The following is a 19493-nucleotide window of genomic DNA, read 5'->3' on the forward strand; positions in this document are numbered from 1 at the left end:
GCTTGAGCAACCAAGAGTTCTTGAAGCATAGGGTTGACTTCCTGGTGGGGCAGGAAGACTCTGACTGGTTTGTCTTTGTATAAGCTCTAAGCTTTTGTCATTCCCCCTTTGTTTTCCATCTTCCTTTTAAAGAGTAAGCCAACTGATTGTGACTCAATCAATCATTATCAATATAGTGTCAATTAGGTAACAAATTCCAGGACCAGGCAAGAAATTCACACTCTATCAAAGTGTTAAGATTGTCAAGGAAATGTCAGTTCTAGTTTAGGGGACCAATACCAGATATTAGAATAAAATCCACCGGAGCAACAAGGATCTAGGTCAATATGGGAATGCACCCAGTACAGAAACTAATATTCATCCCACACATTGTTATATAACTTTTCTTTATGTCTTAGTTTACTGACTCAATTATAGACTTCAGGGGGGTGGTTAATAACTAAGTCTTGTACTCTTTTGAAATCCCTTTTCTCCTCATACTAACTAGAATAATGTCTTGCCTATAATATGGTTTTATTGGTTTTTGTTTTAATTTTTAAAATTTTTTTTCCTAGTCTCATGTGCAGTGGATTGAGCACCAGGCCTGGAATCAGGAGGACCTCAGTTCAAAAATCAGCCTTAAACACTTACTAACTTTGTGATCCTGGGCAAGTCATTTAACCTCTCTTTGCCTCAGTATTCTCAACTGTAGAAATAGGAATAATAGCAGCACCTATCTCCTAGAGTTGTTGTGAACATCAAATGAGATAATATTTGTTTAAAAAAAGTGCTTAGTATGGTATCTGGCACAAAGAAAATGCTACATGAACGTTAGTTATGATGATGATGATGATGATGTTGGGAACTCCCAGTGAGAAAAATCTCCCCACCACCGCAGACTGAAACTCCTCTGTGATGTGTAGTTTTAGAGAATTGCTTGGGGCACTGAGAAATTAAATGGTTTGCTCCTGTTGACAGAGCTAGTAAGTATTAAGTCAGAGGAACACTTGAACTGAGATCTGCCTGAATGCAAGTTTGGCCATTTATGCATCATACCTACCGATTTACATGTTCGTGTAAGAGCATGTGTTTGTTTCTAGCTTCAAAATTGCCAATTATGACTCTGCCTATAGGCTATAGATACCGTCTTTCTGATTGTAGAGCATTTAGTGTGATGCAATGGCGGGTAGGGATATTATTGGAAGGGGACAGCACATACGTTGGTCTGCCCCCACTGTCCCCAGGCTCTCACCTACCTCTGCAAAAACAAACGGTGTATCGAACTGGAAGCAAACATGGCCATGCTTAACAGCCTGGACAGAGGCAGGGCCACAGCGGTACATCCCTAGATGAGAGAGCAAAGGAAATTATGAGCTTATTGCCTCCAGGTTACATTAGGGAATCACTAGAAATTAGAGAAATTATCCTTCATAATGCTGAAGCTATGGCTATATGAGACAAAATTTTCTAGTTTATTTTGTGCTAATTGGCCCTGCATGCTTTCCTCCTTCTCAATGGTTGATTTACGAGGGACTGAGAAAGGTATATAAAGACAAGGTATGAACCAAGAGTCTTTTATTTTTCATGAAAGTCCCCTCAAATTTGAAAATTTGGAAAACCTACCCCTCCCCCCAACTTCTTTCCCTTTCCTATTAATGGCACCAAGATGTTGCCAGTTACCCACAGTCAGCCTTAAGTCAGTTCCCTTCCTCAACTTCCATATCCAATCAGGTGCTAAGTCCTGTGAATTCTGATTCTTTAATATGAGATGCATTCCATAGTCATCACTACCACCCTAGTTCAATCCCTCATCCCTTTCATTGAGACCAGTGTAATCACTGTAAAAATTTCCTAACTTTTTCCAGGATCTGGACCTTCTCTCTCTCTCTCTGAGCCATTTTTCACATACTCTAGGTTACAGAATTACAGAGTAATTTTTTCTAGTAAATAAATCTCATCATCAAAGCACTTAGCACAATGCCTGACACTTAGCAAGCACTATTTAAATGTATATTTCTTTCCTCTCTTCTCCTTAGACCTTAGACATTGCCAGTGCTCTACTGCATTGGTTACCTTACAGCTCAAATTCTGCCCTATAATACTATCACTTGTTCATTTATCATCTCTCCACAGATGATCCTCAGATCTGTTTATCCAGCCCTCACCTCATTCTTGATCTCCAATCGCACATCTCGAACTGCCTATTATATATCCTGACCAGGAGCTCCCAGAGACATCTTCAACTTGACATGGCCAAAACTGAACTCATTATCTTTGCTCCTAAAACCCTCCCCTCTTCCTAACTTTCCTATTAATTTAGAGGGCACCACCATTTCTCCAGTTATCAAGATGTCATCCTTGACTCCTCACTCTCTCTCATCCTCCATATCCAATCTGTTGCTGAGTCCTATCAATTCTACCTTCATGACATCTCTCATACAGGATGTCTCCTTCTCTCCTCTGACATTGTCACCACCTTGTCAGAAATCTATATCACCTCAGACCAGCTTGCTGGTTGGTTTCCTGACTCAAGTCTCTCCTCATTCCAGTTCATCCGACATTCAGCTGTCAAAATGATCTTCCTAAAGAGAACTCCTCTATTCACAATAGATTCCAATGGCTCACTGTTACATGCAGGTTGAAATCTCCTTTGTTCAGCCTCTGTAAACTGGCCCATTTCTACCTTTCCAGTCTTGTTAGATTTCTCTATAATCAGTGACAGTGGTCTCTTGTTCTTTCTCACCCAAGACACTTCACCTCCCTACTGTGTGCATGGCTATCTCCATGGCTGAAATGGTTTTCCTCCTCAGCTCTCCCTCCTGGTTCCTTTGTCTTTCTTCAGGTCTCAGCCAAAATCTTATCTTCTGCAAGAAGTCTTTACTTATCCTCTTAATGCTATAGTGCCTTCCCTTTCAGATTAAATCTAATACATATAAACATACATACACACACACATATATACATATGTATGTAAATATAGAGTGTATAAAATATATGTGTTTATATGTATCATGTGTGTATATATATATACACACATGTGTACATACATATATATTTTTTATTTATGAAATCATTGGAGATAATTTCAGATTGCATATTTAATGTGTATTTATGTACATATATATATATATATATATATATATATCTGAAAATTAGAGGTAATCTCAGAGGCAAGGTACTACCATAAAAGGGATAAGGAAAGACTTCTTGCAGAAGGTAAGATTTTTAGCTGAGACTTATATATGTGTATACAAATAAATTTATATAGCCTTAGACATTACCAGTGTTCCAAGGTTCTACTGAGTTGGTCACCCTACAGATGTTTCTCCTCTGTATGTGTGTATATGCACACACACATGTATTTCTATACATACATACATATGAGGAATTTTACCCTTTGGACTTAGATTTCTTAGTACTTAACTCAATGCCTGGATTACAGTGGAGATTTAATTTTGTGAATTTATATACGCATTTCTTGATACTACTGTGACCCCTATTTTCATGTGAAATAAAAAAAGGTTAAGCCTTTATTCTGGTTTAATTAGAATCTCTGGGAGGCCATAGCTCCCATCACCTTTTAATACTCATCATACCCATTAGCCCACATCCACACACAGAGTCTGAAATAAATTGTTCCAAAAAAATAGATTATTTTAAAAAATCAAGTCATTGTAAATTATAAGTTTCACAAGAATTGCAGAGATAATCCACGGTTATATTTGTTTTTTTTAATGTTCCTTCTACCATCAGACCTTTAATTGGTCACATCCTGAGAGGGCAGAAAAATATCTTTTTATAGGCAGATTAAAATATTTCCACAGATTTCCTCTCTTCTCCTCTCCTTTTTCCTTCCTTTCTATCAGCTTATAAAAAACAAGAGAGATTCCATTAGATTTGTTTGTATTTTCTTTTCCTGTAAGAGCCATGAAACAAGTAGTTGCTTCCATGGGAAGAATACCAGACTTGGGTTCTGAGGATGTGGGTTTGAATCCTTATTCTGGCACCTGAGTAAACTTGGGCAAGCCTCTAATGTCTCTTGGCCTCAGTTTGCCTACCTATAAAATTAAGAGATTGAACTAGAGGTCGCTGTAAATCTATGACCTTATGACAAAATTGGAATTTCAGAAAGAACTTGCAAACAACTCCATGTAAAGGCATGGAATACTGCATACCTATAATATTACTACTACCACAACTACAACTATCAATAATAATAACAATATTTAACATTTATAGAGCACTTCAAAGTTTCCAGAATAATTTACAAATATCTCATTTGAGAGCACTTTAAGGTTTATAAAGCACTCCCCTTGGTAGTTGCAAGTATGACTAATCCCACTTTACAGATAAGGAAACTGAGGCTCAAGACGTGTTAGCTGACTTGCCCAAGCCTCTGCCACTGGGTGGCAGATCTGAGATTCAGACCTAGACAACAGAAATAATTCTGGTTTTGCCTGCTAGGGGCAGCGATTCCTTAAGTAACTAAAGCAATTTTAAGAACAAAGAAAGGATCAGCCAAAAAACAGTGTCTCAAGGCGTAGCAGTTTACCATCACTGTTTTCTTGAGGGGTGCTGTCCACCACTTGCCATCCTCCAAAACCAACAGGAAGATCAGGCCTAGTCATCCAAGCTTCATTCCAGCAATGGTAGTTCCTTAAAAAAGAACACACAAAAGTGAACTTTCCATTATATACTCAGGACTCTAAATTAACACTAGCTATGAATGTCCCATAGATTGCTATTGCTAACTTATAGAAATGGAGAAATGTAGGGATTGCCTGCCAGCAGTACTGGAATGGGGGAGGTGGGTGTTGGGACACCAAATGTTGACCTCCTATATGTATCATCCACCTATCAAATGACTTCTGGATTGGCACCTGCTTATTTGCGAGGCTTCATCCCCATTCTAGTATGAGTACTGAAGTCAGCCACAGGTATCTGCTAGGCTAGAAATACCAAGAAAGTTCCAAACTTTGGATTATACAGTTTGGTTTTTATGCCACCTATTTAAAGTTCAATTTAAAACATTTATTAAGCACCTACTATATGTAAGGCATTCAAAATTAAAAAAAAAAGACAAAACCAATAGTTACTCCCTTCAGGGAGCTCATATTTCTATTGGGGGCATACAAAATGTGAACAAATAAGCTAATACAAAGTGTATTCAAGATAATAAAAAGTAATTTGAAAAAGGAGAATTTTATCATTTGAGCTGTGTATAAATGTGGTTGGTATGGAGAACAGAGGTTATTTGGATGGGAAACACATGCCTCTGTATTCTTTTATATATAGCTTTGACTTGAAACTACTGGGTGCCATGGAAACTCAACATTTGAGCCCATCTGGTAAGGCTGGTTTTCCTACCATTCTCTAGCCAATCTCCCCTGCAGATTCTGAGGCAACCTTCCATCACTGGTTCCTCTTCCCATTTCCCTTTCCCTCTCTGAGCCCATTTGAGCTTTGATTTATAAAAAGCATGGTTCTTCATAAGGATTGTTACAGTGATAATCCATCTGGTGCTTATGGTCCTAGACCACTGCTATAGAAATCGTTTTGTATTCACTATAATTCTATATAAATCATTATAAATTCACATTTAGGGCTGAATAAAGAAGGAAATTTGGGGTAAGAATGGGACCTTCACATAATAGGAATTGTTCAGTCTGCTGCCTTAGAGACACATAGTTCTTAAGGTGCAGGGGGAAAGAAAGTGTCAGTATGAATCATATTGTTGCTGTGATTAAAAGTAATACTATGCCCTTGGAAAGACCTAAAACAATATGATAACAGACATCCTGAGGACTATCTAGCTAAGAAGAAATTGAAAACATGTTTTCATAGGTATTTTATACATATATGTATATAAATGTGTATGTATATGTGTATATATGTTAAGTCACTGCTCAACTGTGTCCAACTCTATGACCTCATAACATGTGTTTACATGTATATGTATATATATATATACATGACATGTATTTACATGCCATTCATATTTATATGAATGTAGCACTATCTTGGTCACACCAAATCCAGACATTGCTAACAAGATCAGGAGACGTAGACATGGATGGAAAAAGATCTGCCATCATCCCTCTCTGTGATCCCCCAGGGATTTTAGGCTATCCTTGGAACCTGGTGGAGGGCTTCATTTTGAAAGACAAATTTTTCTTTTCTAACACTTGGGATTTGTGGAAAGGTAGAAGAAGAAGGCAGGGAGAACTGTGTGGAAACTTTCAAGGGGGACAGATTAGGTGAGGCCACAATGGGAATGGGAGAGGGACTGCAAACCTGTCCAGATGGCAGATCCATTTTGGGCACCACCAAGATGAGGATTATACATTTTCCTTCTCCTCTTTTGCTTTTTCACTTCTGAGAGGGTGTGAGCCTGGAGTTTTCTGGTAAGAGGTTTACATCTATTTCATAAACATTTATTTACCTTTATTTTTAAAAAGGTAGTTAGGAGGTATAAAGCACCGGACCCAGGGTCAGGAAGATTTCAGTTCAAATAGAACCTCAGACAACTATAATATGATCATGGACAAGTCACTTAACCTCTGCCTGTTTAAATTTTCTCAACTTTAAAATGGGAATAATAATAGCACCTACCCTCCAAGACTGTTGTGAAGATAAAATGATATAATGTTGTAAAACATTTTGTAGACCTTTATATTTGTCCTTTGTTTTTGAAGAGGACCATGACATCAGAGAAATGATGGGATGATTTGAAGTTGACTTTGATTTGAGTGAGGGAGGGCTCACTGGAGCCAGTGACCAGATATTCATCAGGATGACTGGAGATTGCCCAGGATGCAGTGGGAGACCTTGACCTTTTAGGCTAAGGTTTTTTCAGGTAACTACTAGCCATTATTGTCAAAGACTTACCTTTTCTCTTAAAACAGATAATATATTATGAAACTCTATATTAGTGTTAGAATTCAGTACAGCAGGAAGATTCAGAATCAGGAGAATTTGGAAATGGAAATAAATTTAAAACTTATATTTTTCCAGAGTATGACTGGGAGCTCAGGATAGGAAAGAAAGTTATTGATTCAGTTTCACTTCTCTTTGCTTTTATCCAAATCATGACAAAAATGTCAAACAGAAGACATCCTGGCACCAATCATTAGAGTACTACACTAGAGAACTCCTCCCAAGGTCAGACTGAACCACTGATGACTACTCTTTGGGTCTAGACTTTCAATCAGGTCCAAATCTATTTACCTTTACAATTGTTTAACTCAGATGGCTCAGTCTTTTCCATTAAAATAATATGAGACTCATTGTGTGTGTGTGTGTGTGTGAAAACCCTGATAATCTATATCTACATTTCCCTGATCTATCAGCCTATCAAAAATATATGTGTCAGTCTACCATGACCTATTCTTGATGAATATGATGGTTTTCTAAGATGACTATTTCTGTTTCTAGATCTTCACTGATCATCCCTTTAAAGATCCATTCTACCAATTTCAATGGCTTATAAGTTTAAATATTTCATTCTCTTCTTATCTTAAAAAATCAGGAGGATCAAAATTCATCTGGAAGAACAAAAGTTTCAGAATATCAAGGGAATTAATTAAAAGAAATGCTAGGGAAGGTGGCCTAGCCCTACCAGATCTTAAATTGTATTATAAAGCAGCAATCATCAAAACCACTTGGTATTGGTTAAAAAGTAGAGGGGTAGACCAGTGGAATAGGTTAGGTATTCAAGATGCAGTAGTCAATTAAAATAGTGGTCTACTGTTTGATAAACCCAAGGACTCCAGCTTCTGGGATAAGAACTCACTGTTTGACAAAAACTTCTGGGAAAACTGGATAACAGTGTGGTGGAAACTGGGCATATAACAATGCCTGACACCATACACAAGAATAAAGTTCAAATGAATATATGATCTAGGTATAAAGATGATACTATAAACAAATTAGGGGAGCAAGAAATTGGGTATTTATCAGATTTATGGAGAATGAAGAAATTTATGACCAAACAAGAGATAGATAACATTATGAATTGCAAAATGGAGAATTTGGATTACATTAAATTGAAAAGTTTTTGCACAGATAAATCCAATGTAACCAAGATTAGGAAGGAAGCAGAAAACTGGGAAAGAATTTTTGCAACTAGTGTCCATGATAAAGGCCTCATTTCTAAAATATATAGAGAACTGAGACAAATTTACAAGAAAACAAATCATTCCCCAATTGGTAAATGGTCAAAGGATATGAACACGCAGCTTTTAGAGGAAGAAATTAAAGCTATCTATAGTCATATGAAAAAATGATCTAATCACTTTTGATTAGAGATGTGCAAATCAAAGCAACCCAGAGTGACCACATCACACCTATCAGAGTGGCTAACATGACAAAACAGGAAAATGATAAATGTTGCAGAAGATATGGTAGAGTTGGAACACTAATTCATTGTTGGTGGAGCTGTGAGGTGATCCAATCATTCTGGAGAACAGTTTGGAACTATGCCCAAAGGGCTACAAAAATGTTCATACCTTTTGACTCAGAAATTTCACTTCTAGGACTGTATCCCAAAGAGATCATAGAAATGGGAAAAGGTCCTACATGTACAAAAATATTTATAGTAGCACTCTTTGTGGTGGCCAAGAACTGAAAATTGAGGGGATGCCCATCAGTTGGGGAATGACCGAACAAGTTGTGGTATATAAATGTAATGCAATACTATTGTGCTATAAGAAATGATGAACAGGAAGACTTCAGAGAGGCCTGGAAGGACATACATGATGCTGAGTGAAATGAGCAGAACCAGGAGAACATTGTACTAGTAACACCTACAGTGTGTGAGGACTATCTCTGGTAGACCTAGCCCTTCACAGAAATGCAAAGACCTAAAACATTCCCAAAGGACTCTTGAGGCAAAATATCATCCACATTCAGAGAAAGAACTATGGAATCAGAATGTAGAATGAAACAGATTATTTTCTCTTGTGTTATGTTTTGGTTTGGTTTGGTTTTTCTCATGGTTTCTCCCATTCATTTTAATTCTTCTATGCAACATGACTAATGTGAAAATGTGATTAATAAAAATGTATGTGTAGAACCCATGTAAAATTGTATGCCATCTTGGAGAGGGATGGAAGAGGGAGGGGGAGAAAATCTAAGCCCTATGGAAGTGATTGTAGAAAACTTGCTCAAGGTCACATAGCCAGTAAGTGTCTGAAGCCAGATGTGATCTCAGGAAAATGAGTCTTCCTGATTTCAGGCCCAACATTCTGTCTGCTGCACCACCTAGCTGCCCCAGTCATTTCTAAACATCAATTATTATCATGTAGTCTTGTGATTATAAATATAGGAGAGTGATATCAACTTCAAATAGAAAGGCAGGGACACAAACCATAATAAGGATCCCTGAAGGACATATATTGACTCAGAAAACTACACATTAACATTATCTATGTTCTATGCTATTTCTGGGTTTGTTTGTTTTTAAATATTTCCCAGTTATACTTTAATCTGGTTTTGGAACACTTGGGTATGTGGTGACCAATGTGCACTGGAGTGTTTGACACCTGTGACGTACGTAGGGACTATCAGGCAGGGTCCTGGATGAGAAACCCTGAATGTTTTGGGTCATGGGATCTTAAATTTGGAACTGGGAGGAATATTAGAGATCATCTAATTGAAACTTTTTATTTTACAGATGAAGAAACTGGGGCCCATAGAGGTTAAACATCTTGCCCAGGATCCCCAAGATAGCAGGAGGTGGAGATGGGAGTCAACTCAAGTATGTTTTTGTCTCTTTACAAAAATACCTGCTCTAAGCGTATCTCTTCCCCACATAGAAGGGTCAAAACCTCCACAAACTCCACTTCATTTGGGGGTCTGATAAATTGAGGTGTTAATAATGCTTCTGATAATGATAAGTAAAAGACACCATTTATTTTATTTTCTGGGCCCCTCTCAAAAGGCAATTTTTCGTGTTTCTTTCCAAAGCATTGCTGTATCCCTGCAGAATGCTAATTCTCTGGCAGTGCTGTTGCAAGAAACTCTTCAGCGTTTTCTGCAGTGGCTCCTCACCAATGGCAAATGGCCAGGAGCGCCTTTTTATTTCTCCTTAGGCAAACAGCACCTCTAACAGTGAGACAGCTCCTAACGTGAGGCTGGTGCATTGGTTTCGCAGTACTCGGAAGCAAGAATCCAGCTCCAAAAGCTGTGCCATCCCTAACATCTGGCTAAGGTCATATCAGCTATGGGGGGGTAGCCACAGGAAGGGTGACAGCCAGACCTAGAATATTCTCCACCCACCCAAGGTCAGCCTCAGCAGTTTCAAGTGCTGTATGTTCAAGGTAATAAAGTGGTTAATTAAAGCAATGAGGGCTTTAATGCCTTCACTTGGCTGGATGCTTAAGCACACCACAGGGTCATCTCATTTACAATCTGTCCAGAAAGTTTCAAAGAGAAATAGTTCTTAAAAGCAAAGAAAGAGAGATAGGCTTGTAACTTTGTTTCTACAGTTTTATTAAGGCCCAAGAGAAAGCACAAATAAGACAGAGAAAAACCCTAGAGGGACTGGCTTGGAAGAGTTTTAAGAGTAAACCAAATGCTTGAATTCTTTTATTGAAAAAAAATGGCAGGGGGTGGAAGGGAGTAAGTCACTTACCTGGGAAATAATTTGCATTCCTGTGGCAGATAGAATAGACCCACCTCCCCTGTTCTGCTGATGGGCACCTAATGCTGGCAATGATATTCTCAATAAGGAAAAAATGTTGGTGTCCCAGCATTCTTAAATTCTGGCCATTCTATTCACAATAGGTTAAAAAAAAGGAAATGGAAAGAAATCAGTGGGCTCTGAGGCTTGTCTAACAAGACATTTCAAAGTGGAAATGAAAGCCTGGATGGAGGAAAAACTTGTCAGTTAGGAGAGTTAATGAAGCAAGAAGACAGAAAAGAAATTATTCAGGAAAAGGGAGGCATGTCAGTGGAATCTTTTATGTGACTGAGTGAGAGCTCTGCGCCCTGCTTTGTTCTCTGAGATGTTGCTGTTTCCTCTTAGGGCCTGGGGAGGAGCTAAGAAGCAGGAAGCCTTGGTGTTCTCCAGGGACAGGAGAGTCAGTGGGGCTTGCCAGAGGCCTCTCCAGGTATGTGCCAACTTGAGCTCTGCAGAATCAGTGTCCTATGAGGCCCTTTATTTTTCTGATGTTGGCAGCTAACTAAAGAATTCCCTAAGGAAGCAATCAGAAATAGCCTAACTTTTGCAGTAGGGCTGTGAGAGAGATGAATGGAGGCTGTCAAGGAAAATTTAATATAGAAAAGGATGGGATTGCAGGAAACAATCACCAAACAAACAAATGGAAGAGAGGAAGATGTTTGGAGGATTTGTGCCAGCCTCCTTCTTGCCTAAGTGACTGATCAGTCAAGACAAGAGGAAAGCATGTAGAAAAGAAGTCATATCAGCTATACATTTTTACCAAAGAGAACCCCAGTATAAAACAAGTTCTCTTCCTTCTTGTCTTCCCATCTCTTTTTGTTCTCCTCTGTTTCTGTTACTTTCTATCTCTCATAACCCAGGTTTCCAGAGAAGCTTGAAGCATTTTGAATGAAGCACATTTAATTAATGGAGAAGATGCTGACTCAATAATGTTGGACCATGCCTAGTTGTATGAGGGTGGAAGTTGACTCCAAAGCTTTTTCTCCACCAATCATGAGCATCTCATGCAGAATCACTAGTTTTGGTTAGAATCTTGAGTTATGTTCTCCTTCCACTTCTCTCTCCCTGTCTCCCTCTCTCTCTCTCTCCATTGATCTATCTAGAACTTAGATAGCTTACCACACCCATAAGGTTGTCATTACAATTGTCCTGGCTTGATAAATCTTTGTTGACTGCCTAAACAACACTGATATTAGAGAAATTGGGGGTGGGTAAATTACTTCTAAGTAATTTGAGAGATTTGTGGCATATTCTAAAATATAAAAAAATGGATTTCTTTGTTTACATATATAATAAAATACCTCTGAAGTTTCCATGTTAAAAATTTTCTATACAATAGATTCCTGAGTTTCATGTATATGTATATGCATATACATATATGGGGCAGCTAGGTGGCATATGGATAGAGTGCCAGGCCTGGAGTCAGGAAGACTCATCTTCCTGAGTTCAAATCTGGCCTCAGATGCTTACTAGCTGAGCAAATCACTTTAACTCTATTTGCCTTAGTTTCCTCATCTGTAAAAATGAACTGGAGAAAGAAATGGCAGCCCACTCCAGCACTTTTGCCAGGGAAACCTCCAATGGGTTCATGAAGAATTGGACACAACTGAAATGACTGAACAGCATATATACATTTGCATATAATAGCACATGTGTGTATGTATATATGTGTGTATATATACATGTATGTATATATACACACACCGTGATTTTCCATTCCTCTTGAGAAGATTCTCTTGTTAAGTCTGTAGTCATAGTTATTTCCTATGAAAATGTCTTTAAAGGGGTTTTCATGAATTCTTAAGAATAATCAACCTTTAAAAAAAAAGAAGAAGAATCAGCCTTTGATTCTGCAGGAGCTAATGCTGTGATTTGTGTCTCATCCCCTCTATCCAGGCTTGACTCCACTGGCTCATTTGGTAGTAAGGCTGAGTTCTTAAACTAGGCATACAGAGTACAGATTCTGGCATTACTAACAGAAGGACAGCAGTGTGTGTGTGTGTGTGTGTGTGTGTGTGTGTGTGTGTGAGAGAGAGAGAGAGAGAGAGAGAGAGAGAGAGAGAGAGAGAGAGAGAGAGAGAGAGAGAGAGAGAGAGAGAGAGAGAGAAGAGAGAGAGGAGATAAGTAAAGGGACAGCAATCTTCAGGTTGATTACTAGTTAACAAATTGTTTCAACCATTTCAGCTCAGGAAACCATCAATCGAAGCTGGGGTTCTTTACTTGGGGTTCACAGATCCTTAGGAAGTTTGTGGATAGATTTTTAGCGGGTCCATAATTTTTTTAATATTTTGATAACCATATCAAATGTAATTGGTTTCCTTTATAATACTATATATTTTATTTTGTGTACTTAAAAATAGTTTTTTCTGAGGAATCCAAAGTTTTCATCAGACTTCCAAAGGCTCCATAACATACAAAAACGTTAATCACTCTTTCACGAAGGTGTGGAAGGCTGATGAGTTGCCTTAGTGAAATAATCCACAGTAATGAAACGAAAGGTCTTTAACATGAAAATAATGTCAACTTATCAGATCCTGTATTCCTGTCCTCTCTCAAGCCACCCTTCTGCCCACTGTCATTTGTGACCAGTGGTGACAGGGATTGAGATGGGAACAGAGGCAGAATTCATTTCCTCAGGGCCGCTTCACATTAACAGTGATCTTGGTGAAGAAGGAGCTTGACAGGAATGGTTCAGTTAAGATTTGGGGATTACCTGCAGATTTCAGGCATCTGTGTTGACCTTTCCTCTCATTGCAGGGAAAAACAAGAGTTTAGCAGTGCTTGGAGTATTAATATAGGGCTTTAAAAAATCATTCAGCATTTCTGTTCATTTCTCACTGTGGCAAAGAAGCCAAGGGAAACTGGAGTGAGGAATGGCTAGTGCTCTATTACCCAGCACTGCCCCCAACAAAAGACTATCCCATACTGCTAGTAAACACATTTATGCCTATAGTTCTGAAAATATATCAGAGCTTGCTCCCTCCCCCACTTTTCAGAGGGTTTTTCTCCTTTGAAAAATGACAAAACATATCAACAAAAGCCTGAGCCCATATCCTGTAGGACAGCTTTTTTTAAAAAAACACATTCTGGAAGAAAGTACATATTTGTACATTTTTATTATCTAGAAGACTTTTTTTTTTTTAATAAAAGTAAACCAACAGGTTGAGTAAGCCCCGGAATTATACTTCTGCATGGAATATCATGAATATGATATTCCAAATCTGATAAAATTCATATGCATGTGTATGTGTAAGTCCCTCTTATGATTCTTACTGGTGGTGTGACCCCTGGGTAAACCATTAAACTCTAAGTGCCCCCAGATAACTGTCAAAGTCTATAATGTACAGAGCAGGTAGCTATCTGCATTAGCAGGAGGATTTTCCTCACTGAGAGTTCCCTAGATCAATGAAATTAAGTTCTGGTTGGTGAGGTAAGTCCTTTACAGGGGTCAGTACTTTTTCTACAATTTATAGTCTAAGAAAGCTACCTGGAGCACCAAGAAAATTCAATGACTTGCCTAGAGTCACACAACCATTATGATCAGAGGCAGGACTTGAAGTCAAGTTTTCCTGGCTTTCCTTGTCTGTATTATTCACTCTACCACACTGCCATACATATGTGTGTATACATGTATATATGCACACATATATCCTACATATACAGATATGTGTAGGTTTGCATGCTTATATTTGCATATATTTTATTTGTTGTTCTGTAGATTAGTTGTCTTTCTCTTCATGACCTTATTTGGGATATTCTTGGCAAAGATCCTGAAGGGGTTTGTCATTTCCTTCTCCAGCTCATTCTACAGATGAGGAAACTAAGGAAAACAAGGTAAAGTGACTTGCCTAGGATCTTCTTTTTATCTCTTTCTATATATCTGCATATGTGTATGTATGCATGCATATGTATGCACATATGCATATACACACACTATATATATAGTCATGAAGAGCTGGACATGACTGAAAAATGACTAAACAACAACTTACGTATAGACTAGACCTGTACTTTCCTTGGTTTATGGAATCCTCAGGGAAGAAAATTCCTTCCATCAAGGCAGAGGAGTGCCTGCTTTTCAGCAACTTGTTACTCCTTCCTCCACCAATGCTGTATCACTAGTGACTATCCACTTTGGGTAAGATATTGGACCTCAGTCTTTGTATACAGGAAGATATAATACAAGTGGATTGGGTTTTGCTTGACTCCCTTGCTTAGAGAAAGATGGTTCATGACAATGTGCTTTGTTTTAGGGAAATTTTATGTTGTTTGCTGGATGTAGTATGACAGTGTAAAGAACCCTGGATTTGGATACAAAAGACCTTGGTTCAACTTCTGGGTCTCTCACTCACTAGGTCTGTAACCTTGGGCAAGTCACAACCTCTATGAGGTTAGGTCTTCTCATCTATTAGAGAATGATAATAATGATTAGACTACCTATCTGGGATGGGGGTGGCAGTCAGGCTGTTATGAGAAGTCAATGAAATAATGTTTGTGGAACATTTTGTAACTGCCCTGAAGCACTACATAAATGCAAGTTATTAATATCATTCTACCTAAGAACTTCTTGTGTTGACAAAATCAATTCTCTCTATTTACTCTGCATGTGGAAGAAATCCTTTGAAAATCAAGCGACTAACCACCTCCCTTGCTCCAAATACGATGTGTGAGAGAGCAAACTTTCTATCCAGCTGGAAGAGAGAAAACCTATTCCTAGCATGGAAAGTGTTTATTCTTAGCCTGGGGTATGCTGCAGAGAGGATCTGAGTAAGAATCCAGCATGGGTAAACTGGATCGTTTCCCAGCTCCTCCCAAGTCACATCTTTAAAGTGTGGCTCACAACTTTTAAAAGAGTATTCCCAGACATATTCAAAATATAAAAACTCATTCTGAAAGTCAAATAAGAATGATCTTCAGATGATTTCCTATTTAGCTTCATCCACACATCTGCTCCCCTTAGTGGAAAAAATTAGGAGCTGATCAGACTTGATGATCTCCTCCTGAGGCTTCCTTATTTCATTTATTTGGTTCCACTTACCAAGGGTTTATTCTTTCACATAGTATCACCATCAGGGAGTCAGTTATTTAATAAATATTTATTAAGTACCTACTATGTGCCAGGCATTGTACTAAGTGCTGGGGATGCAAAGAATGGTAAAAGACAGCCATTACTCCCAGAGAGTGAGGACTTTTTCAGGTAAGGAGAATGATGGCAACTGTGCTTGGAAGGAAAGGTTTCTCCCAAGCCACTTGTAAGTTTCACCACCTGCTTTTATATAGTTTCTATTCTATGATGTCCTTTATGAAATGAGGTGACCAAAACTGAGTTATTCCAAGGGGAGATCAAACCACTAATTTATCTCATTCCATCTGAGCATGCTCCTGATTCTTGCCAGGACACTCAAATATACCCATTTACTCTTTTGACTGTGGTTGAACCCTGAGCAAGCATCTTCATTAAACTTAATCCACAGTGATTCATAGGTACTTTCTCCCAGAGGTTACAAATAATTCAGAAACCATCAGCACACCAGGGACAAGTAACTGAAGTTGGTTCTTGGAATGTCTGTTACCTTGTACTTGTCTACACTGAATTTCATTCAGTTCCATGAGGTTCAATAGCTCAGGTTGGATATGTCCTTTTGATGGTCTACCATTCTCCTCTCCTCATGACTGGTTGAAATACTTACTCACTCAGTCACTCACCATTTATAATGTGATGACAATGGCCCTCTTCTACATTATATGGAAAGGTTGGAAAACCCCATTAAGGAACTAAATGTGGCTGTGGGAGAACAGGAAAATCACTTACAAAGAGAATACAGGAATAACTAATGATGATGATGATTACTTACACTTAGATAGCATTTTAAGCATTTGCAAAGTGCCTAGTACGTATTACTTCATTTGATCCTCACTACAGCTTTATAAGGCAACTGATATCTATTATTCCCATTTTACAGATGAGTCAACTAAGGCATAGAGAGTTCAGGTCACTTGCCCAGTATCACACTGCTAGTGAATGCTTGAGGAAGGATTCAAATCCAGGTCCTCCTGACTCCAAGTCTAGTGCTCTATCCGCTATGCCTTCTGCCTACTACCTCTCACCTATCAAGAAATTTAGAGTCTAGCTTTAATGATGTACTAAATGAAAGGAGAGGAGGATTGAAGAGATAATGGGGAGACTCTCCTTTTGCAAAACTGGAAGCAATAATATTTATAGAATATTATCCATAGTGAGGACAATACAATGCAAATTTTGTTTGTACAGATTTGTGATTTCCTTGAGGAAACTTCCACCACCAAGAATGCATTGGCAGATGTGTATCTCACAGAATTAGAAGGAAACCAGGATGATAAGTTACTTTCCTAAGGTCACACAGGCACTGTGTGCAGAGGCAATACTTAAACCCAGGTCTTTCCAACTCCAAGGCTAGTTTCCTACCTTCTATACCATATGAGTCACTATGGGTGGGATGCAGTGCTTCTTAAACTTGGGTCATGACCCCATGTGGGATTGTGAAAAATTTGGCAACAGTGAAAGGTTTCTGAATGAACAACGCCTAAAAATTAATTAGAAATGCAAAGTGTCATGAATCCAAGGTGTTTCTGGGCGGTGCTTGCCTGTGTTCCATCCTACAACTTCAATGCAGCCTTGATTCTGAACACAAAGCAGGTGCATTTTGCACCGTGCATACCTTCCGTTATGGTCAGCAAATACTGCCAAAACATGCGAAAGTGTCATGAGTGGAAAACATTTAAGAAAAATAATAAAGGAAAGCAGGGGGGAATAGCTAGGGTGCTAACTAACCTCAGAGTCAGGATAACCTGGATTCAGATCCTGACTCTGACGTATGCAGGTTGTAGTGACACTAGATAAGTCCTTTAACCTCTTAGAGCCAACTCTCTAAGATCACAAGCTGCAGAGAAGGGGTTGATCTGCACTGGAACAGGGAGCTCCTTTGTTCAGGAGTTACCCGTGGGAGTGAAACTACAGGTCTAGTAGCAATCCTATAAAGCAACCAATCATCAAAAATAAATTTTATTTGGTTTGTAATCAGAGAACAAACACACACACACGCTCATGTCTACTCTGATCCCCACCATCCCTGGCCCCAGCTCTGCTTCTAGCTTGATCTCTTAACCACTGGAGAAGTAGACCCAGTGGAGAACTGGTACCTGCTGGTGTAAAGAAATACCATACAGACTATAAGTGAGGATGGGCCATAGATCAAAGAGAGGAGAGCCAGATGGATTCAGTCCAGAAATGGTTCATGGCAGAGGACAACCTGAAGAATTGCTTTGAAGGAGGGAGGGGAAAGAGACTGGAAGAACAGAGGGAAATGGGGCATTTCATCTGGAGGGAGTGATATGTATAAAAGCACCAAGTTAAGAGTGATCAAATCAGCTAAGAGAAGAAATCTATTTGACTAGAGTTTGTAGTGGGAAAGAATGATCTTACATAGGGAGTATAAGGTGAGAGAAAGAGTTTACTGTAGGTAAGGATTTTATCTGTTCATTACCTTTTCCAGTCTAGGCAAACCTAAGCGAAACTTTTTGGTAGATGATGATGCAAGACGCACTAGGGTGGGATGAATGGGAGTTCGTCCAAGGATGTCAACATCAAGGAGGGTCATGCTTCTTTTCTGTGTCATTTCTTTGACCTGCTGCTTCTGATTCAGTTTGGGGCAACCCCCTGAATAGACAGGCATTTATAGATGGAGTCACAGAAGAAGGGACATCAAAATCCCTAAACTCATACGGAAACAATCTCCAGCTCTTTCAATGAAGGGAATTAGGATGACATCCAGCTTCTGTTTTAAGTTGTTTCAGACAATCTACACCTCCTGAGATGCTCCAATATCTCTGGGGAAACTTAGACAGGATGAAAGTGTGTGTGAAAGGCTTCCTCAGGACAAGGCTCCAGCAACCCTGAATCAGAACCACCTTCTGGTGTGATGTTTCCAGGGAGTCACTTACAGCCCACATTAGATGGGACAGGGTGCCCTCTGGGTGTCTGTGGCTCCTCTGAAATTGCTTTTAAAAGTCACCTGGAATTTGACAAAAATCAAGCCTATAGGTGATTGGGAGATCAAGTGAGGTTTGGCCTGAGGTTTACAGATAGATTGAACGTGGAGAGATTCAGGGATGCACAAAGTTTAAATTTTCACTTCCCCAACCTTCCCTGCCTACCTACTTGGCCCTGGGGAACTTCCTGAAATTAAATCCACAGTTCATCAGGACTGGTTTGAATTGATATCCTCTAAAGTCTCTTTCAGATCTATGGCATTTGATTCAGTGAAGGGGGTAGGGAGAAACTTTGGGCTGAACAATGAAACATGGTTTGCAAATATGTATATGGAAAAGACAAAAATCATTGTTTAAAGGTGGAAAGAATGCCCAGTGCACCCATTGATCTCTAACTTATTGATGTCCCTATTTCCCATAATGATTTGAATCTCAGCCTATTCATGCCTGCCCATTCTGGGTAATTCTTGTTTATGGACTTTCATCCACATAGTAATAATAGCCATAGCTAACATTTATATATAAATGTATATGTTATATATATAAAGTCATATATTTTACATACACCACATAGATAACACACATATGTTTCATATGTGTATATATGCATATGTGTATGCATGTATGTATGTAACACATATATGCCATGTGCCAGACACTATGCTAAACACTTTACAATTATTGTGTCATTTGATCCTCACAACCACCTTGGAAAGTAGATGTCATTATTATGCCCATTTTACAGTTGAGGAAACTGAGGCAGAGATAAAGTGACCTGCCCAAGATTCAACATCTAATTTAGTCT

General features: G+C 38.8%; 1 protein-coding gene across 2 annotated transcripts in view; it reads right to left on the reverse strand.

The window, feature by feature from the left end:
* F13A1 (coagulation factor XIII A chain) overlaps nt 1-19493 on the reverse strand; it is a 192715-nt gene that overhangs the window by 40973 nt on the left and 132249 nt on the right. For both annotated transcript variants that reach the window (XM_072603741.1, XM_072603742.1), the window contains 2 exons: nt 4532-4635; nt 1236-1324 (listed from right to left, as the gene is read on the reverse strand). In XM_072603741.1, the coding sequence (XP_072459842.1) occupies nt 1236-1324; nt 4532-4635 (193 nt within the window). The remainder of the gene's footprint in view (nt 1-1235; nt 1325-4531; nt 4636-19493) is intronic.

This window comes from Notamacropus eugenii, chromosome 4, assembly GCF_028372415.1.
Source record: "Notamacropus eugenii isolate mMacEug1 chromosome 4, mMacEug1.pri_v2, whole genome shotgun sequence".
In the NCBI taxonomy this organism is placed as follows: domain Eukaryota; kingdom Metazoa; phylum Chordata; class Mammalia; order Diprotodontia; family Macropodidae; genus Notamacropus; species Notamacropus eugenii.